This window comes from Heptranchias perlo, chromosome 4 (assembly GCF_035084215.1).
Source record: "Heptranchias perlo isolate sHepPer1 chromosome 4, sHepPer1.hap1, whole genome shotgun sequence".
Taxonomy (NCBI): domain Eukaryota; kingdom Metazoa; phylum Chordata; class Chondrichthyes; order Hexanchiformes; family Hexanchidae; genus Heptranchias; species Heptranchias perlo.
Genome location: NC_090328.1, coordinates 116,943,327 through 116,965,708, shown reverse-complemented (window position 1 = coordinate 116,965,708; position 22,382 = coordinate 116,943,327). Strand labels below are relative to the sequence as shown.

The 22,382-nt window shown below is 44.4% G+C and overlaps 1 protein-coding gene across 1 annotated transcript in view; it reads left to right on the top strand.

Moving 5' to 3' along the window:
* The window catches only part of LOC137320668 (amyloid-beta A4 precursor protein-binding family A member 1-like), a 133,236-nt gene that overhangs the window by 38,258 nt on the left and 72,596 nt on the right, over window positions 1-22,382 (top strand). Inside the window, exon 3 of the mRNA XM_067982346.1 lies at window positions 17,452-18,661. Coding sequence (XP_067838447.1) covers window positions 17,504-18,661 — 1,158 coding nt within the window. The 5' untranslated portion in view covers window positions 17,452-17,503. The remainder of the gene's footprint in view (window positions 1-17,451; window positions 18,662-22,382) is intronic.

The following is a 22,382-nucleotide window of genomic DNA, read 5'->3' as shown; positions in this document are numbered from 1 at the left end:
CAGCTCTGGATGTCGGACAAGCAGTGCGACAAATCAGAGACAGTGGGCCCAGTTACTCTGGTGATATTGGCTGAAGGAGGAATTTTGGCCAGGACACCAGGAGCTCCTCCTGCTCCTCTTCATAAGAGCACCATGGGATCTTTGAGTCACTCCTGAACCTGAGGAGGTAGACAAGGGACCCTGGTTTAACATTTTCTGAAGATTCCTTACTGAAATTCTGACTGTTGATAAGACACAATACTCCGTAAGCAAGGAGATGAAGTGTTTCTCACGCAACTCCCGACCTGAGGGATAGAGACATTTAATCTGATACGAGAAATGGTACAAGAAGACTCAAATTCAAACTCAAACTCAAAAAAGTCCCATACTGTTCACTACCTCCAGCAGAGTAGGAGGCAGCAGACCCATACAGCAGAACAAGACTTCTTCAATATTTAATTTAAAATCAAAGTCGGCTGACAAAAGAACCAGAGGGGAGATGAGGAGATTTTTCTTTTGTTTACGCAGTGAGTTGTTATGATCTGGAACGCGCTGCCTGAAAGGACGGTGGAAGCAGGTTCAACAGTAACATCCAAAGGGAATTAGATAAATACTTGAAGGGGAAAAATTTGCAGGGTCATGGGGAATGAGCAGGAGAAGTGGGACTAATTGGATAGCTCTTTCAAAGAGCCGGCACAGGCACAATGGGCCGAATGGCATCCTTCAGTGCTGTATGGTTCCAAGTGAATCGGGTTGGGGTGAGGAAAGTTTGCAGATTGGGAGGTGTGCTGGATTGGAAACCTGCTTGGTTTCAAATCATAGAAGATTACCTTTTTAATATTTCTTGCTGGTGATTGTGGTAGATGGTGGAAGTTTCATTTGTTTACTGCCTGCTAAGAACTGACTTGGCAATGATGGCCCCATTAGTCTCACTTCAATTCTATGTAAAATAATGGAACTAATTATCAGGAGTAACGTTGATTATTATCTGTACAACAAAAGCCTTGTAAACAGCAGTCAACCTGGCTTTACTACTACAACAACAAGAACAACAACACCATGCATTTATATAGTGCCTTTAACGTAGTAAAACATCCCAAGGCACTTCACAGGAACGAAACAGGTCAAAATTTGACACCGAGTCACGTAAGCAGATATTAGGTTAGGTGGCCAAAAGTTTGGTCAAAAAGGTAGGTTTTAAGGAGCGTCTTATCATAGAATGGTTACAGCAGGGAAGGAGGCCATTTGGCCCGTTGAGTCCGTGCCGGCATTCTGCAAGAGTGATCCAGCTAGTCCCATTCCGCCGCCCTATCCCCGTAGCCCTGCAAATTTTTTTCCCTTCAACTACTTATCTGGTTCCCTTTTGAAAGCTGTGATTGAACCTGCCTCCACCACCCCCTCAGGCAGTACATTCCAGATCATAACCACTCGCTACGTAAAAAAAGTTTTTCCATATGTCACCTTTGATTCTTTTGCCAGTCACCGTAAATCTATATCCCCTGGTTCTTGACCCATCTGCCAATGGGAACAATTTCTTTCTATTTACTACTGTCTAGATCCTTCATGATTTTGAATGCTTCTATCAAATCTCCTCTCAACCTTCTTTGCTCTAAGGAGAACAACCCCAGCTTCTCCAGTCTATCCACTTAACTGAAGTCCCTCATCCATGGAATCATCCTAGTAAATCTCTTCTGCACCCTCTCTGAGGCCTTCACACCTTTCCTAAAGTGCGGTGCCCAGAACTGGACACAGTACTCCACTTGTGGCCGGACCAGTGTTTTATAAAGGTTCTTCATAACCTCCTTGCTTTTGTACTCTATGCCTCTATTTATAAAGCCTAGGATCCCATATGCTTTTTTAATCATTTTCTCAACCTGCCTTTCTCAACAATATGTGCACATATACTCCCAGATCTCTCTGATCCTGCACCCCTTTTAGAATTGTGCCCTTTACTTTATATTGCCTCTCCTCGTTCTTTCCACCAAAATGTATCACTTCAACTGCTACGTGTCCGCCCATGCCACCAGCCTGTCTATGTCCTCTTGAAGTCTATCACTATCCTCCTCACTGTTCACTACACTTCCAAGTTTTGTGTCATCTGCAGATTTTGAAATTGTGCCCTGTACACCCAAGTCCAAGTCATTAATATATATCAAGAAAGCAGTGGTCCTAGTCCCGACCCCTGGGGCACACCACTGTACACCTCCCTCCAGTCCGAAAAACAACCGTCCACCACTACTCTCCGTTTCCTGTCACTTAGCCAATTCTGTATCCATGCTGTTACTGCCCCTTTTATTCCATGGGCTTCAACTTCGCTGACAAGCCTGTTATGTGGCACTTTATCCTACGCCTTTTGAAAGTCCATATACACCATATCAACCGCATTACCCTCATCAACACTCTGTTAACCTCATCAAAAAACTCAATCAAGTTAGTTAAACACGATTTGTCTTTAACAAATCTGTGCTGGCTTTCCTTAATTAATCCACACTTGTCCAAATGACTGTTAATTTTGTCCCGAATTATTGTTTCTAAAAGTTTCCCCACTACCGAGGTTAAACTGATTGGCCTGTTGGGTTTATCCTTACACCCTTTTTTGAACAAGGGTGTAACATTAGCAATTCTCCAGTCCTCTGGCACCACCCCTGTATCTAAGGATGTTTGGAAGATTATGGCCAGTACCACCGCAATTTGCACCCTTACTTCCCTCAGCAACCTAGGATGCATCCCATCCGGACAGGGTGACTTATCTACTTTAAGGACAGCCGGCCTTTCTAGTCCCTCCTCTTCATCAATTTTTAGCCCATCCAGTATCTCAACTACCTCCTCTTTTACTGTGACTTTGGCAGCATCTTCTTCCTTGGTAAGGACAGATGCAAAGTACTCATTTAGTACCTTGGCCATGCCCTCAGCCTCCATGAGTAGATCTCCTTTTTGGTCCCTAATTGGCCTCACCCCTCCTCTTACTACCTGTTTACTATTTATATGCCTATAGAAGACTTTTGGATTCCCATTTATGTTTACCACCAGTTTATTCTCATACTCTCTCTTTGCCCCGCTTATTTCATTTTTCGCTTCCCCTTTGAACTTTCTGTATTCAGCCTGATTCTCACTTGTATTATCACCCTGACATCTGTCATATGCCCCTTTTTTCTGCTTCATCTTACTCACTGTCTCTTTTGTCATTCAGGGAACTCTGGCTTTAGTTGCCCTACCTTTGTCCCTCGTGGGACTGTATCTAGACTGTACCTGAAACATCCCCCCTTTAAAGGCCGCCCATTGTTCAAATACAGTTTTGCCTGCCAGTCTTTGATTCCAATTTACCCAGATCACATCCATTCTCAACCCACTGAAATTGGCCCTCCTCCAATTGAGTATTTTTTTAAAGGAGTGGTCCATGACCTTTCCCATAGCTATTCTAAACCTTATTATATTATGATCGCTGTTCCCTAAATGTTCCACCACTGACACTTGCTCCACTTGGTCCACCTTATTCCCCAGAACCAGATCCAGCAATGCCTCATTCCTCATTGGGCCGGAAACATACTGGCCAAGAAAGTTCTCCTGAACACACTTCAAAAATTCCTCCCCCTCTTTGCTCCTTAAGCTATCACTATCCCAGTCTATATTAGGATAGTTGAAGTCCCCTATTATCACTACTGTATAGTTCTTGCACCTCTCTGTAATTTCCTTGCAAATTTGCTCCCCTATATCCTTCCCACTAGTTGGTGGCCTGTAGAATACACCCAGTAGTGTAATGGCACCTCTATTGTTTCTTAACTCTAACCAGATAGATTCTGTCCTTGACTCCTCATGGACATCCTCTCTCTCCAGCACTGCAATATTCTCCTTAATCAATACTGCCACGCACCCCGCCCCCCTCCTTTCTTTCCTTCCCTATCTTTCCTGAACACCTTATATCCAGGAATATTTAGTACCCAATCCTGCCCTTTTTTGAGCCAGGAGCCATTATCACCACAACATCATATTCCCATGTGGCTATTTGCGCCTGCAGCTCACCAACCTTATTTACCTCGCTTCGTGCATTTACACACATGCACTTTAAACCTATCTTAGACCTTCTTGTATTCTCTCTTAATCTGATCCCACTTAATATCGTACTATTTCTTACTCGCAGTGCTGTCTGTCTCTCCCAATCCTTTGTGCACCTTGTTTCTCCTTTCCAAAGCTACATCCTGGTGCCCGTCCCCCTGCAAAATTAGTTTAAACCCTCCCCCACAGCACTTAGTCTTAAAGGAGGAGAGAGAGGCGGAGAGGATTAGGGAGGGAATTCCAGAGCTTGGGGCCTGGGCAGCTGAAGGCACGGCCGCCACTGGTGGAGCGAAGGAAATCTGGGCTGCACGAGCGGCCAGACTAGGAGGAGCGCGGAGCTCTTGTCAAAGGGAAAAGAATAAAAGCGCTTCTGGTGCAAAGGAGAGACAATGTCTTCACATTCAGCTATTACAGTCAGGCTAAAAATAACCTGCATGAGTGGCAATTTGCTTTGCCACATAGATGTGCTATGACGGTGTAGAAGTACAAATTGCTACCGTGCTATTAGGGACATCTGCAAGATTTCTCAACAGTGTGATAATGTTAAAAATAGTATTCTATTACTGTGTGAATATGCTTCATGTCTTCACACCATAGGTGTCACGAAAACATAGATTTTAATAAGGATCATTTCAATTTAATTTGAAGTAGATTTATAGACCTTCCCATCCACCACTGAGAGGGAGTGAAGGGAAGAATGAAAAGAAAGTGTACAGTGAAAAAAATCATTCTAGCCCATTCCCATTGGATTCTCCAACCTCAATTAGAGGATCCTCCCCAAGTGTCGGTGGGATACACTGCCTGGTCCGATGGCCCCTTGTCTTTCATGGAGGCACAAACCACGACGACCTCACTGGTCGCACTCCATTCTGCTTTTGTGGCTAACCTCATCTAGCCCTATAAATGCCTCTAGAGAGCCCTGCGTTCCTCCAGCTCTGGAATCTTGTATAACCCTCCTCCCCCACCTTTCCTTTCACCCCGCCATTGGCGGCGGTGCCTTCAGTCATCTTGGCCCTACACTGTCTGGAATTCCCTCCCTAAACCTCTCCGACTCTCTTACCCCCCTCCCCCCTCCTCTTTTAAGACCCTCATTTCAACCCACCTCTTTGTCCAAGCTGTTGATCACTTTTCTAATATCTCCTCTTTTGGCTCGGTGCGATTTCTGTCTGATTTACGCCCCTGTGAAACACCTTGCGGCATTTTTCTATGTTAGAGGCACGTTGTTATAAGCTGAAAGAAGGTTTAAGTCGCAGAGCACAAATTGGCCCATTGAAGAAGACATTTGTGAATGACGTTACCGTTCTTTTAATGAAAATACCTAGAGTTACTGTACAACAACAACTTGCATTTATATAGAACCTGTAATGTAGAAAAACAAGGTACTTCACGAAGGAGAAATCAGAGAGATATGGATGATGAGCCTAAGAAGGAAATACTAGAAAGGGTAACCAAAAGCTTGGTCAAAGAGATTGGTTTTAAGGAGGAGAGGGAAGTGGAGAAGTTTAGGGAAGTAATTTCAGCTTAGATGGCTGAAAAGACAGCTGCCAATGGTGGAGCGATGGGAAGAGGGTTGTACAAGAGGCCATAGTCAGAAGAACAACACCACCTGCACGTTAACCTCCAAATCTCTCACAATCCCGACATGGAAATATATTGCCGTTCCTTCATCGTCGCTGGGTCAAAATCCTGGAACTCTCTACCTAACAGCGCTTTGGGAGAACCTTCACCATTTGGACTGCAGCGGTTCAATAAGGCGGCTCACCACCACCTTCTCAAGGGCAATTAGGGATGGGCAATAAATGCTGGCCTCGCCAGCGATGCCCACATCCCATGAACTAATAAAAATAAAACTAAGAGTTCAGGGGCAGCGGGGGACATTGTAGGGCTGGAGAAGGCTACAGCAATAGGGAGGGGCAAACGCATGAATAGTTTCAAAAACAAGGATGAGAATTTTAAGTTGGAGGTATTGGGAGCAGGAGCCAGTGTAGGTCAGGAAGGACAGGGGTGATGGGCAAGCAGGACTTGGTGCGAGAGAGGGTACAGGTAGCTGCGTTTTGGATAAGCTAAAGTGTATGGAGAGTGGAGGCCGACAAGGGAGAATTGGAGTGGTTAAGTGTGAAGGTGACAAAGGCGGGGATGAGGGTTTCAGCAGCAATGGGACTGAGGCAGTCAATGTTATGGAGGTAGAAAGAATATAAAGCTGGAAGCTCAGCTTGGGGTCAAGATTGGCTTGTAGTATTTTTATTGTATTGTTCCATGGAGATTTTCTGCTGGCTCGTGTAGTCCTTCATGAATGCGCTGTGATCTTGGCACGCACAGACCTAATTCAAGGTTACCACTGTCAATTGAGATTGCCTTCTTAAGCGGTTTTTCCATACCCAGCTATTGCAGATGCACAGATGGCTATAGTAATGGTGTTACAATTAAGACAAGAACTTTGAAGTCTCATGCAGAAATAATTGGCAGGGTGACTTTATTTACAGATGTGTGTGACCTCTCACTGTGTGGGAAGGAGAAGGGATGTGAGGCGTGACTGGAATAAACCCTCTTCATGTATGAAAGAACTGAAGAGATCCCCTATACGTCTTGCTGAACAACCAGACGTTTCTGCAGTTCCTAGTACAGTCTGGCTCACGAGAGAGACTTGTGCAGCAACGAGTGACGGATATTCAGAAATGTAGTGCAGTCTGTTTTCTTACTTGCAAGTAAGTCCAGGGGAAAGGAGTGTCGAAGGCCATTTGCGTGCCTGTAAAATAAAAGACAGAAGCTCACCAGTAATGGTGGGTGCAGAGCATCCATTTACTCCTTCCTGTCAATTGGGAAATATTAGTGCAAAGAATATTCTGTGCAACCCAAAGCCGCCAGTGTTCTGATGCAAAATTTGCTGAAGCAGTTGTGGTGATTGAGATAAATATGGCAATTCTAAATCAACGTTAAATTTAAATGTGCAAATATACATTGGAACTGTTACGACCACACATTTTTGATGTACGACAGGGAACATAGGACCAGGAGGAGGTCATTCAGCCCCTCGAGCCAGTTCCGCCATTCATTTAGATCATGGCTGATCTGTATCTCAACTCCGTCTACCCTCCTTGGTTCCGTAACCTTTAATACCCTTGCCTAACAAAAATCTATCAATCTCAGTTTTGAAATTTTCAATTGACCCCCAGCCTCAACAGCTTTTTGGGGGAGAGAGTTCCAGATTTCCACTACCTTTTGTGTGAAGAAATGCTTCCTGACATCACCCCTGAACGGCCTAGCTCTAATTTTAAGGTTGTGCCCCCCTTATTCTGGACTCGCCCACCAGAGGAAATAGTTTCTCTCTTTCTACCCTGTCGAATCCTTTAATCGTCATAATTAACTGTCATTGGCCATCCTCTGATTAATAGTTGTCGCGCCCCAGATATTTCAGTAAGTGTGTGCCGATTTCTTCGCATTCCAAAGGAGATAATCTTGTCAGTAAATTTGGGAATGTTTACATTCATTGTAGGCAAAGGACAGAAGATTCACCCAATACTTGCTGTATTCTTGGGCGAATCTTTTATTGAAATATTTTGCTTTCAGTTGGCTCATTCTCGGGGGGAGGCGGCTAGCAAGAGTGGGGCAGGAAACGATAGTTCCAACAAATGTGACAGCGTTTTACAGTTCGTGCAGGCCTCGATACTGTCCTAAGCAAAAGTTTGTGTCACTCACTTTCTTTTTTAAAATCATTCAAATGTTCTATTCTGATTTTGTGCACACCTCATGCTGCTCGTGAAATTAAATTTTGACTATTAAAATTAGTTAGAGAACTTGAGCTGCATTTTTTCCTGTAAAGTCTAGTATACAAGTTGTCCTATATTTCACAACGGGTAACCTAAGATTTTACAGTACAGTCCCCATCGCTTATAGTGGGCGGGTTCGTGCCAGCGCGATTTGCCCGCTAGACGTGATGGCTGGTAAACAGGGTAGCAGGAATAAAATTTAAAAATAAAGTAGTAGCATCAGCAGAGATACAAGACAAATTTTATACATAACACACGACACTGGTTGGGCAGCTGAGAGTTAACAGCAGTGATCTAATCTGAGGGTTCAGGTACTGTACTAACAAACAGCTGAGATTCCACCAACACGGTTTATCATGCTACCACTCGATGGAGTTGCTGTCTTGCTATTCACTTCCTCCAACCTACTATTTCCTGTGCTGTGGATGTGGCTTTGGAACATTTTTTCTGTGACACTAAATCTGCAATTTAAACAGTAGAAGAAATGGAAGCCTAAGGGGAGTGAAGACTGCAAACTAGTGAGTAAACGCAGCTGTTTCTGCCCAAAATATACAGAGCACCTAAGACACTACAACCGGCAACTTTGAAATTGACGTTAATTTAACTCTTTGGCCGATTTAAGTGACTACCCGTTTTAAACGTGGACATTTTAAGTGGTGAGGACTGTAATTATAATTAGACAAGAGAACGATTTTATATTTCGTGAGCAGTGATTAACGTTGAAAACCCTTTGTAGTTTCTAGATCCCCAGCACTTCTACTCTGAAATCAGTCGATGTCTGAGCCTTGACTTTTTTTCACCTTAGGACAGCCCCAAGATCTCCACTTTCTGTGCTCCTGTACCTTACCCAAGTATCTGTGAATGGGCCTGGGTAACAAAACTGAGCAGAGAAGGTTAAGGGGAGATTTGATAGAAGCATTCAAAATCATGAAGGATTTTGGTAGAGTAAATAAAGAGACACAGTTACCACTGGCAGGAGGGTCGGTAACCAGAGGACACAGATTTAAGGAAATTGGCAAAAGAACCAGAGGGGAGATGAGGAGAATTTTTTTCTTTTACGCAGCGAGTTGTTATGATCTGGAATGCACTGCCTGAAAGGGTGGTGGAAGCAGTGACTTTCAAAAGGGAGTTGGATAAATACTTGAAGGGGAGAAAGTTGCAGGGCTATGGGGAAAGAGCAAGCGAGTGGGACTAATTAGCTAGCTCTTTCAAAGAGCCGGCACAGGCACGATGGGCCGAATGGCCTCCTTCTGTGCTGCACGATTCTATGATTTGACCACAGAGGGTATAACAGTACAGGTCAGTCCTGCTCTCGCCTGATATCGACGGTAGTAACTAGCTCAGAAGCAGGAACCCTGGCTGATTTGCCCCCACCCCCGCCCCCTCCTGCCTAACACACAATGCGGAGATGAATTGGAATGTTGTATCACACAGGCCGCTATGTTGAGATCAGCTCAGAGCAGGTATCAAACGGGAGACTCTCTGCTCAGTGTGTTTTTTTTCAATGCCCTTGCATTTAGTTGCTGGCCAAAAATCCTCAACACCCTCTGCTATTGGCCCTGTATTAACCCCACTGTATCTGGACCTGCGTATACTGTAAAATGCTGTCCAAGTTTCATAGCTTTTAATATTTGATTAAACATATTTGGTTCTGATATATTTTGAGCTTCCAGATAAAAATAGTAATTTAGAGATTGCTTTTTATAAGATGAAACCAAAAAGACCTTCCCACCCCCACCCCCCACCTTTGACCAAATCTATATAATATATGCTGTATGGTCTAAAATAATTTTATTTCCTTACTGATGATTCAGCTCTTGCGATTAGCAATCTTAACATTTGGGTCAGCCACAAAAATTTGATTTAATAAACAATGTTAGTTGAGAGCCATCGCTCACAGCAGAAAAATATTAGCCTTGAAGCCTGGTTGTCTGTCGCTCTCTTCCTGCCTTGCTCCAGGCTGACTCTCCTTCCCATACTCTTGTGTGCTCAAGCAATTTGCCTCCAGTTAGCCTAATTAAATAAACATATTGTGCATAGCTCTGGCATACACCGAGGTTTTAGATGGGGAATTTTCTGGTGCACTGCATAACGCAGACTATCAGTTTCTGTAACCAAGAGGCAAGATTGGAGAATGAGCTGCCCAGCAAACGTTGATGCTGTAAAAGATCATTAATCAGGGAAACATCGAGAGTGCATTACGCGATTATTTTACATTAGGGAGGGTCTATGACCGGCCCTGGTAGCAGCCTTGTACTACTTTATTTGGAAGCTGGGTCGAAATCAATTCCATAGAGAGATGGTGAAGGTCACCTCTAGCTAATGTTTCTTCAGGGTGGTATTATAAATAAAATGAATTTCGATCATCTCATTAGGGATGTCTTGATAACGTAATGCTGCCTGTATTTAAATCTCAAGCCTGGAACACAGAGGATCTGGTGGCCTGATGGATATGGTACTGGACTAGCAACTGAGTGATTGAGAGTTCAAATCCCACAGTGGTAACTTGTGAAATGGACTTCAAAAAAAAATCTGCTAATTTGTGGGATAGTGCCAGAAAAAAATGATTATTGAAGCTGAACCCAACTGGGTTGCTGGTGTCCTTTTAAAGGATGGACGTGTCACACCAGCTAACCACACTATGTGGTTAACTCTTAATACCCTCAGGGCAATTAGAAATGAAAGACTTGCATTTGTATAGCGCCTTTCACAACCTCAGGTCATCCCCAAAGCGCTTTACAGCCAATGAAGTACCTTTGAAGTGTGGTCACTTTTGTAATGTAGGAAACGCGACAGTCAATTTTGTGCACAGCAAGATCCCACAAACAGCCGTGTGATAATGACCAGATAATCTGTTTTAGTGCTCTTGATTGAGGGATAAATACTGGCCAGGACTCCCCTGCCCTTCTTCCAAAGATCCAAGTGGGATCTTTTATGCCCACCTGAGAGGGCGGATGGGGCTTCGTTTTAATATCTCATCCCCAGTTAGGTGGGTTAGAGAAAAAAACTGTGAATTCTGGAAATATTGAACTAAAAATAGAGATGGAACTGATGAAGGACCTCACCCAGAATTTTAACCTAACCTGTCCAAGTCTGCTATTAAGTCAGCAAGGTTAGTTTAGATTAGACTTTAAGTATAGCTGACAAGTTAGCAGCTTTGAACAGCAAGCTTCTCAGATATATTAAAAGTTTGGTTCATTCAGCTTATTGCTAATAAGCTTGCAGCTTTATCAGTGATGCCAAGATCTTATACAAGCTCATCCTTCTAAAATGACATAGTAGAGTTGGTTGTCTCATCTCCCTCTGGAATGCTTGTGCTCGTTTCCAGGACATCTGCACAATGAGTTTCCATCTGCCATTGTAGTATTTATTCCTTCTTTCTGTCTGAACCTCCTGTAACCTCCCTTGCTATCGAGAGACTTCCATCTGTCTAAAACTTACTTGATCTCTCACTGACTTCGCTCTCTCTCTCTCTCTCTCTCTCCATCAAAAATACCATCTTTTGTACCTTTTGATTCTCAAAATAAACCTTTTTTAAAATTCGTTCATGGGAAGTGGGAGTTGCTGGCTAGGCCAGCATTTATTGCCCTTGAGAAGGTGGTGGGGAGCCACCTTCTTGAACCGCTGCAGTCCGTGTGGTGAAGGTTCTCCCACAGTGCTGTTAGGTAGGGAGTTCCAGGATTTTGACCCAGCGACAATGAAGGAACGGCGATATATTTCCAAGTCAGAATGGTGTGTGACTTGGAGGGGAACATGCAGGTGGTGTTCCCTTGTCCTTCTAGGTGGTAGAGGTTGCAGGTTTGGGAGGTGCTGTCGACGAAGCCTTGGCGAGTTGCTGCAGTGCATCTTGTGGATGGTACACACTGCGGCCATGGTGCGCCGGTGGTGGAGGGAGTGAATGTTTAGGGTGGTGGATGGGGTGCCAATCAAGCGGGCTGCTTTGTTCTGGATTGTATTGAGCTTCTTGAGTGTTGTTGGAGCTGCACTCATCCAGGCAAGTGGAGAGTATTCCATCATGCTCCTGACTGATGCCTTGTAGATGGTGGAAAGGCTTTTGGGAGTCAGGAGGTGAGTCACTCGCCGTAGAATACCCAGCTTCTGACCTGCTCTTGTAGCCACAGTATTTATGTGGCTTGTCCAGTTTAGTTTTTGGTCAATGGTGACCCCCAGGATGTTGATGGTGGGGGATTCATTGTTGATGGTGGTAATGTCGTTGAATGTCAAGGGGAGGTGGTTAGACTCTCTCTTGTTGGAGATGGTCATTGCCTGGCACTTGTCTGGTGTGAATGTTACTTGCCACTTATCAGCCCAAGCCCGAATGTTGTCCAGGTCATAGAGTTATACAGCACGGATAGAGGCCCTTCGGCCCATCAGGTCTTGCTGCACGTGGGCACAGACTGCTTCATTATTTGAGGGATTGCAGATGGAACTGAACACTGCAATCATCAGCGAACATCCCCACTTTTGACATGAACTCTTAAATGGAGCAGTGGGTATTTTGCTGTCTGTCATTTTCGTATGTTTGGACTGTTTCGAAGAAGAGCAGGGGAGTTCTCCCCGGTGTCCTGGCCAATATTTATCCTTCAACCAACATCACTAAAAACTGATTATCTTGTCATTTATCACATTTCTGTTCGTGGGATCTTGCTGTGTGCAAATTGGCTGCCGTGTTTCCTTGTGTTACAACAGTGACCACACTTCAAAAGTACATTGGCTGTAAAGTGCTTTGGGATTTAGTGAGGTTGTGAAAGGTGCTATAGAAATACAATTCATTTCCTTTCCTTTATTCCCAATCCAGCTATTTCAATGACAAAATGATTAATTGCTTGTTTAAACTGGTTAATTATCATTTGTTATCATTTACGTTGAATTAGTACAACCCTAGTGGGCCAAAAACAGCTCAGTATGTGTATACTGTAAGTATCTCAACATATTGTCAAAAGAAAATTAAGTTGCTGTCCGTTTAATAAGCTACCTATGGCTCTGAGAGTGGACTTAAAAATGTACTGTCATCCTGCTGTTGGATTCGATAGGGTAGATAGAGAGAAACTATTTCCTCTGGTGGGGGAAGTCCAACACAAGGTGGGGCATAACCTTAAAATTCGAGCTGGGCCGTTCAGGGGTGATGTCAGGAAGCACTTCTTCACACAAAGGGTAGTGGAAATCTGGAACTCTCTCCCTCAAAATGCTTTTGAGGCTGGGGGGTCAATTGAAAATTTCAAAACTGAGATTGATTGATTTTTGTTAGGTAAGGGTACTAAGGGTTACAGAACCAAGGCAGGTAGATGGAGTTAGTATACAGATGAACCATGATCTAATTGAATAGTGGACCAGGCTCTAGGAGCTGGATGGCCTTCTCCTGTTCATATGTCCTCCCTCGCTTATCTATCCTGCTCTCTACTCAGCTCAGTAATCCTCCTGACATTAGTTCCAGTGGGATTGCCTTAGCACCAAACTTCTTTGTTTTGTCCACTGATATGTTTTATTGCTTCAATCAGGCCCAGCAATAATGGGATTCCAAGTTACCTCGCTGACTAAATCCTTCCAAGAGCTCCCTGCTATACAATAAAGCAGGACCGTAAAAAAGAGAGCCTTTATCTCACCTATTACAGTAGCCTGCATAAGACACAGCTCCTGCTGGTATCTTGGTTCCTCTGATGCTTCTCATTCTGCAGCCCTTGTTCCTCCAGCTATTTCTTCCCTAGCTCATCTGCCTTCACCTGGATCTCTGACCTCCAACCTAACCTGAGAGCCTATATTCCCAAAACCAACTTGGTGTCAACCATGGCACAGTGGGTAGCACTCTCGCCTCTGAGTCAGAAGGTCGTGGAGTCAAGCCCCGCCCCAGAGACTTGAGCACAAAATCTAGGCTGATATTCCCTGATGCTGGTACTGAGGGAGTGCTGCACTGTCAGTGGCGCCGCCTTTCAGGTGGGATGTTAAACCGAGGCCCCGTCTGCCCTGTCAGGTGGACGTGAAAGATCCCACGGCCGCTATTTCGAAGAAGAGCAGGGGAGTTCTCCCCGGTGTCCTGGGCCAATATTTATCCCTCAACCAACATCACTTAAAACAGGTCATTATCACATTGCCGTTTGTGGGATCTTGCTGTGCACAAATTGGCTGCTGCGTTTCCTACGTTACAACAGTGACTACACTTCAAAAAGTACTTCATTGGCTGCGAGGCGCTTTGGGATGCCCTGAGGTCGTGAAAGGTGCTATATAAATGCAAGTTCTTTTTAATTATCTAGGCTAGAGCAGTATGACACAAGCAGCTGGGTTTTTTTTTACTTAGCGTAGTTTAATTTTCTATCTCTCTTCATGAAATCCGTACTGCAGTCTCATTCCATTTCTAAAATTATCCTGGTTGTGCTTTTAATAACAGGCTTTTATATTTGAGTCTGGAAATGATAACAAGTCCCTGATGTTCCTGTTGAGGGTGGATTTGCCCTTTTCAATGGATCTAATGCACGCTCACTAGTATTTGTTTTAATAACAAGAGGAGCAAGAAAAACTGATTAATCTCCCACGGAGGGACACAAAAAAACACACACAAGGTTCTCGCACTTGTTTTTAAAACTATTGAATAATGCCATGTTGAGAGTTTTCAAATGCCATAATTTTTATTATTATTTAGGGAGTCGGTGGGGGGGGGGAGCTAGGGGAGGGTGTGTGATGTCACTGAACTCCCTCATGTTCCCCACACTTTGCGATTACCAGCAGGGATTGCAAAGCAGTCACAACTTCAGTTACCCTACAGCCAGCCACTGAAGAGGTGATATCACAATTCCAGAGACAGCAGCGCGTAAGAATTTACATTGAGTCTAAAGCATAGAAACAGGCCATTCGGCCCAACTGGCCTATGCCGGCATTCATGCTCCACACGAGCCTCCTCCCTCCCTACTTCATCTCACCCTATCAGCATATCCTTCTATTCCTTTCTCCCTCATGTGTTTATCTAGCTTCTCCTTAAATGCATCGGACATTCGCCTCAACCACTCCATGTGGTAGCGAGTTCCACATTCTCACCACTCTCTGGGTAAAGAAGTTTCTCCTGAATTCCCAATTGGATTTATTAGAGACTATCTTATATTTATGACCCCTAGTTTTGGACTCCCCCACAAGTGGAAACATCTTCTCAACGTCTACCCTATCAAACCCTTTCATTATCTTAAAGACCTCTATCAGCCTTCTCTTTTCTGGTGAAAAGAGCCCCAGTCTTTCCTGATAAGATTATCCTCTCAGTTCTGATATCACCTTGTGAATGTTTTTTGCATCTTTTCCAATTCCTTAATATCCTTTCTATAATATGGAGACCATAACAGTTCACAATACTCCAAGTGTGGTCTAACCAAGGTTCTATACAAGTTTAACATAACTTCTCTGCTTTTCAATTCTGTCCCTCTAGAAATGAACCCCAGTGTTTTTTATGGCATTATTAACCTGTGTTGCTACTTTTAGTGATTTGTGTATCTGTACCCCCAGATCCCTTTGCTCATCTACCCCATTTAGACTCTTCTTATCCAAGCAGTATGTGGCGCCCTTATTCTTCCTACCAAAATGCACCATCTCACACTTCTCTATATTGAAATTCATTTGCCAATTACACGCCCATTCTGCAAGTTTATTAATGTCTTGTATTTTGTCCCATTCTTCCTTTGTATTAACTGCACCTCCCAATTTGGTGTCGTCCGCAAATTTTGAAAATGTACTTCCGATTCCCAAGTCCAAATTTTTAATGTAAATTGTGAACAACAGCGGTCCCAGCACTGATCCTTGTGGAACACCACTTCCCACCTTTTGCCAGTCTGAGTAGCTACCATTAACCCCTACTCTCTGTTTTCTGTTTTGTAGCTATCCATTCTGCTACCTGTCCCCTGACTCCACATGCTCTGATCTTAGTCATGAGTCTACAGTGTGATACTTTATCGAAGGCCTTTTGAAAATCCAAATATATTACATCTACTGCATTACCCTTGTCTACTCTTTCTGTTACTTCTTCAAAGAATTCAATAAGGTTGGTCAAGCATGACTTTCCCTTTTGAAATCTGTGCTGACTAATCTTTTTGTTATATTTTTTAGATGTTTTCCTATTACATCTTTAAGTAAGGATTCAATTATCTTTCCTACCTCCGACGTTAAGGTCTATAGTTCCCTGGATTTGTTATAGCTCCCTTTTTAAATACAGGAATAACGTTAGCAGTGTTGGATGATATAATGCAGCACTGTCATGGGTTCAAGTTCCATTCGAGGGACTTGAGCATATAATCTAGGCTGACACTCCCAGTGCAGAACTGAGGGAGTGCTGCACAGTTGGAGGTGCTGTCTTTCCGATGAGATGTTAAACCGAGGCCCCGTTTGCCCCCTGAGGTGGATTTAAAAGATGCTACAGCCACTATTTCGAAGAAGAGTGGGGGAGTTCTCCCCGGTGTCCTGGACAATATTTATTCCTCAACCAACATCACTGAAACAGATGATCTGGTCATTATCACATTGCTGCTTGTGGGATCTTGCTGTGTGCAAATTGGCTGCCACGTTTCCTACATTACAACAGTGACTAGACTTCAAAAATACTTCATTGTCTGTAAAGCGCTTTGGGACGTCCTGAGGTCATAAAAGGCGCTATAAAAATGCTAGTCTTTCTTTTCACTGTCACTATGATTTCAGTGAAGCACAATGGTGAACACATGAAATATTTGCACAAGGTCCGCTTGATCGGAGAAATCCGTGCAGCATTTAACAATGATGGATTTGGCCCATCCAAATTTGGGTTGTAGCTTCAGAGAGCATTCTGAGCTGTATAACAATAGGGTGAAGTAACAATGGTTACAGGCCTATCACTAATGATTGTTGATATTGCCAGCGACACCCATATCCTCGGAATGAATTTTTAAGAAATGCTAAATAAGCCCAGTGACAACACTTGAATGGAACCATTGATGTTCCCATTCCCATTAAACCTGCCTTGATCTCCTCCTTTTTTTGCCCCTTCAAAATGACCGGTTTCTTCCCTTGTGTAAGGAGGTGTGAGTGAGCGATGGAATGGTGTGTAAACTTGAGCTCGTCCAAAACTCTGCTGCCCGTATCCAAACCCGCACCAAGTCCTGCTCACCCATCACCCCCTGTGCTCGCTGACCTATGTTGGCTCCTGGTCCAGCAACGCCTCGATTTTAAAATTCTCACCCTTTGTTTTCAAATCCCTCCATGGCCTCGCTCCCTCCCTATCTCTGTGACCTCCTCCAGCCCTACAACCCTCCGAGATCTCTGCGCTCCTCCGATTCTGGCCTCTTGCACTGCCCCAATTTTCATCGCGCCACTAATGGCAGCCGTGCCTTTAGCTGCCTACGCCCTAAGCCCCGGAATTCCCTCCCCATACCTCTCTGTCTCTCTACACCTCTCTCCTCCCTTAAGACGCTCCTTAAAACCTACCTCTCACTAAGCTTTCGGTCACTTTATGTGGCTTGGTGTCAAACGTGAATCTCCTTGGGGCGTTTTACTATGTTAAAGGCACTATATAACTGCAAGTTGTTGTTGGAAATGTCAATGGTATTAAAAGGGTGAGCTCGTTAATCGGTCTCTGTGATTTTCCTTCACCTACAGAACAATACGTAATGTTTATTTTTCTTGCTGTTTGTGTCCTTGTGTGTGTTTCTAGATACACCTGAGGGGATGCTGTCGCTGTAGACGGGCGGTACCTTGGATTCCACATGAACAAGCCAGAGGAAGTGATGGAGACGGACGAGGGGAATGGGGAGGTTAACGAGGCTGTGGAGGCAGACCTCCAGCATTTGGAGGAGGAGGACGAGCGTCGTGCCTTCGGATACCAGCGCCGCGCCAACGGCAAGCGGGGAGCCTGGGCGCCGGGTGAAGAGGAGGAGACCCTGGCCAGATCGGCCAGCACCGAGAGCGGCTTCCACAACCACACGGACACGGCGGAGGGAGACGTGATCGCCGCCGCCGCCGCCACGGGAGACGACCCTTACGGTTCGGACGAACGGCTGCATGAGAACGAGGACGAGGGGGCCTACGCCGTCCATTGCCGGCCCGAGGCCGAGGAGTACACGGAGAACGCAGAGTCCGAGCACGTGGAAGCGGCCGAGAACCGAACCCTCCCCAACACGTTGTACTTCAACATTGTGGACCGGGAGGGAGTCATGGGCTCGACCTATCCCGGCTACGTTTATGGCCACCGGCCTTTCCACAGAAGTGAAGAGGCGCAGTACGCCGAACCCTACGCCGACTACTCCGTCCAGGAGCACGTCTACGAGGAGATCTGCGTCGCTCCCCCCGAGCTGGACAGCGGGGAAACTCTGCGGCTGTACGAACAAGAACGGGAGGAGGCAGAGAATTACCGCAAGCAAGCTCTGGGGGCAAGGCTGCACCACTACGACGAGCGGTCAGACAATGAGTCAGACAGCCCGGAGAAGGAAGCAGAGTTCGCCCCCTACCCAGGGATGGACAGCTACGAGCAAGAGGAGGACATTGACCAGATCGTGGCCGAAGTGAAGCAAAGCATGAGCTCGCAAAGCCTCGAGCTGGCCTCAGAGGAGATGCCCGAGGCTGAGCAGAGCTCCGAGTGCAGCGCTACAGCTGGCAGCGGGCACGAGAGTGACGAGGGCATGCTGGTGCTTAACTCTCGGTCTGCGTCTTCCACCGGTTTGGGAGAGCCCGTGAGACACACCAGAGAACAGAGGGATGCCATATCTTTAGCTATTAAGGACATCAAGGAAGCAATCGAAGAGGTGAAGACCAGAACCATCCGATCACCATACACTCCCGACGAGCCAGCAGAACCCATCTGGGTTATGCGACAGGATATTAGTCCAACAAGAGAATGTGAGAACCAAATGCCAGTGGGAGGAGACGTAAGTAACTGCTGTGTCTGTAAGGGTTTTACTTTGTGAACCCTCTTGAGGTACTTTGTTGGAGTTCGACATACTTTGATAAAATTAAAATGGGGTAGCATTCGAGAATCCGTCTTCTTAATTGCAATTCCCCCTAATTGTTCTTAAGCTAATTAGGAAGATAAGATTTTTTTTCAAAAAAAAGGGGAAAAAGGCCACTTTGCCCAACAAGCCCTCTCCGTTTTTTGGTTTATCTCAATGTCTTGTAGCCTTGTCCCTCAATCTCTTCTTTCTCTTAAAACACGTGTGTCAGCCGTGGCTCAGTGGGTAGCACTCTCGCCTCTGAGTCAGAAGGTTGAGGGTTCAAGTCCCACTCCAGAGACTTGAGTCCAAAATCCAGGCCGACACTCCCAGTGCCAGTACTGAGGGAGCGCTGCACTGTCGGAGGTGCCGCCTTTCAGGATGAGATGTTAAATCAAGGTCCTGTCTGCCCTCTCAGGTGGACTTAAAAGATCCCATGGCACTATCTTGAAGAAGAGCAGTGGAGTTCTCCCTGGTGTCCTGGGTCAATATTTATCCCTCAATTAACATCACAAAAAAAATAGATTCCATGATCATTATCACATTGCAGTTTGTGGGATCTTGCTGTGTGCAATTTGGCTGCCCCGTTTCCTACATTGTAACAAGTACTCCATTCACTGTGAAATGCTTTGGGATGTCCTGAGATCATGAAAGGCACTATATAAATGCAGGTCTTTCTTTTAAAGCTCCTGCCTTCACTAATTTAGCAAACAGTAAACTTGAGTAAAAAGTGTAATCTAGGCAGAAGCAATAACTTCAGACATACATTGTCCATCTTATTCCTGCTCTGAGGATTTTCTACTCCTCCAAAATTGATCGAGAAACATAAACGAGAAGTTTGTTTAAAGATTTGGGGTGTCACCACAGGCAAAATTAGAGGTTGGTGAGGTGCTTGTCGATGTAACCTGTTTACTAAAAGTGAGGCATATTTTCCAGAGAAAAGGAAACAAACGAAACAAAATTAAAAAGAAAAACAGAAATGTTAATTAGGCCAGTTAGCAAACTGACGAGTGTTCCAGACCCAAATATAATGCAGTTTTATTGTTGGTCATGGGATTAGCTGTGTGTCCCAACATTAGTTTTCATAGAAAGAGAGAAAGAAAGACTTGCATTTCTATAGCGCCTTTCACAACCTCAGGATGTCCCAAAGCGCTTTACAGGCAATGAAGTACTTTTGAAGTGTAGTCACTGTTGTAATGTAGGAAACGCGACAGCCAATTTGCGCACAGCAAGATCCCACAAACAGCAATCTGATAATGATCAGATAATCTGTTTTAGTGATGTTGGTTGAAGGATAAATATTGGCCCAGGACACTGGGGAGAACTCCCCTGCTCTTCTTCGAAATAGTGCCATGGGATTGTTTATGTCCACCAGAGAGGGCAGACGGGGCCTCGGTTCAGTGTCTCATTCGAAAGACGGCACCTCTGACAGTGCAGCACTCCCTCAGTATATAATGCAGTTGTTCATGGAACTAACTGTGTGACCCAATATTAGTTTTCATACTGTAAAAATGTTAATTTAAAAGCAGTTCAACATTTTCCTATCAAATGTGATTAATGCAGTTTCTGACAGCCATTTCAATGCTGTCAGCTCCAGCATTCACATCTTAAGAGTGAATTCAAATGCCTGGTTATAAAAGGAATGAGTTTCAATCTGCAATGAGAGCAAGTTTTGAATTAAAATCCAGTCTGATATGTTTTTAGGTTATTGAAGTGGCACGCTTGTGTTCAAGGCGAGACAGATGAAATGCACTGATGGCTGTGCAAAAGAAATAATATCTTTCTGCTGGAGGGTACACGTTAAAGTCAGTAGCAGTGATTCAAGTGCTGAACCCAGCTGCTTCCTTCCACATTGTGGCTCAGTGGGTAGCATGCTTGCCTCTGAGTCAGAAGGTTGTGGGTTTGAGTCCCACTCCAGAGACATTAGCATAAAATCCAAGCTGACACTCCCAGTGCAGTACTGAGAGAGCGCTGCACTGTCGGAGGTGCCGTCTTTTGGATGAGACGTTAAACCGAGGCCCCCTCTGTCCCCTCAGGTGGACACGAAAGAGCCCACAGCCACTACTTTGAAGAAGAGCAGGGGAGTTCTTCCCCGGTGTCTTGGCCAATATTTATCTCTCAACCAATATCACTAAAATAGATGATCTGGTCATTATCACATTGCTGTTTGTGGGATCTTGCTGTGTGCAGATTGGCTGCCTTGTTTCCTACATTACAACAGTGACTACACTCCAAAAATACTTCATTGGCTGTAAAGCACTTTGGGACATCCTGAGGTTGTGAAAGGAGCTATAGAAATGCAAGTCTTTCTTACTATGTATCAGTGTATCTATACAAAGGCAGGAAAGAAACAAAATACAACAGCTTGGAGTTGCTTAGCTGACTCTGTCCAGCATCACTTACTGACCCTTTTGGATTCTATGCAATGAGGCTGGACTCGGTATAAAAATCACCTTAAATTCCACCACTGTTTTCGAACCAAAAACACAAAACTTATGGGACCATTCTAGCTGCCTAGAGTACTGTCGATGGGAAGGTGGAGTGCACGTCAGGCGAATGTGGGTGAGGCTAGCCTGGAGATGGCACTATAGTACAGTGTACACCAGGGAGGTCATCCAGGTAAGTGACTGGCTACAGTTTTATATTTAATGGATCGATCTGTGTTCATCGTGTACTGTGGGCATTGTATTTGGAGATGCAAGGACAGGCTTAGAAACCGATATGGTGACATGAATAGGGGATAGGGTTTAGGCATAAAATAATAATTACAACGCAGAAGAGTAAAAATTAAAACAAGACTTTTGTAGGCATGGGGGGGATTGAAATTTAGGATGTTAATTATTTTTTATAAACTGCGCAAAATGCAATAGTTAGAAAAGTTGTTTTTTTAAGTGGATGTATCCATTAATACCCCTTTTTGAAATTCAACTAGAAGAATTATCTTAATTTTTATGCGGAAGGCTGGAAAATAGAATGGTCATTGAGTGCATGGATCTACTGCAGGTACTGAGGCTAACATTATGAGCAAGCTTAAAATATCAGTCGAATGAGATTGTTAGTAATAGATGGTTGGGAATGATTGCAAGGCAGTAATCTAATCAAGGGATTCTGTTACAAGCAACAAAAAGTGAATCTTGGGCCATGTTCTGTCACATGCATGCTGAGATTAGATTACTGGTTTTTAAAATTACATCCAGTTATTTTTCATAATACACACTGTTCATCTTATGGCCCTGATTTCTTTAGTTTCACTTGCTGCTATTTTACGAGATAAGCTGCTAGTGAAGATGGTGAGTGATTGTGTGTGTCCTAACTTTTAACGTCGAATTACATAGAATTTTACAGCACAGAAATAGGCTATTCGGCCCAACTGATCCCTGCCGGTGTTTATACTCCACGCGAGCCTCCTCTCACCTTACTTCATCTCGCCCTATCATCATAACCCTCTATTCCTTTCTCCGTCATGTACTTATATTTTTATTATTATTATTCTTCACACTGAAGGATTAATGTTTGCTGCATAATCACTCCTAGTTTTTTGAGAAATGATTTGTGGAAGATTATTGGTAAATTCCATGGCTAGCACATAGTCTTAGTTATTTAATTAACCTAGGGTGCTTTAGCTTTGTGCATTTAATGAATTTCTGTCACACCATTGGAT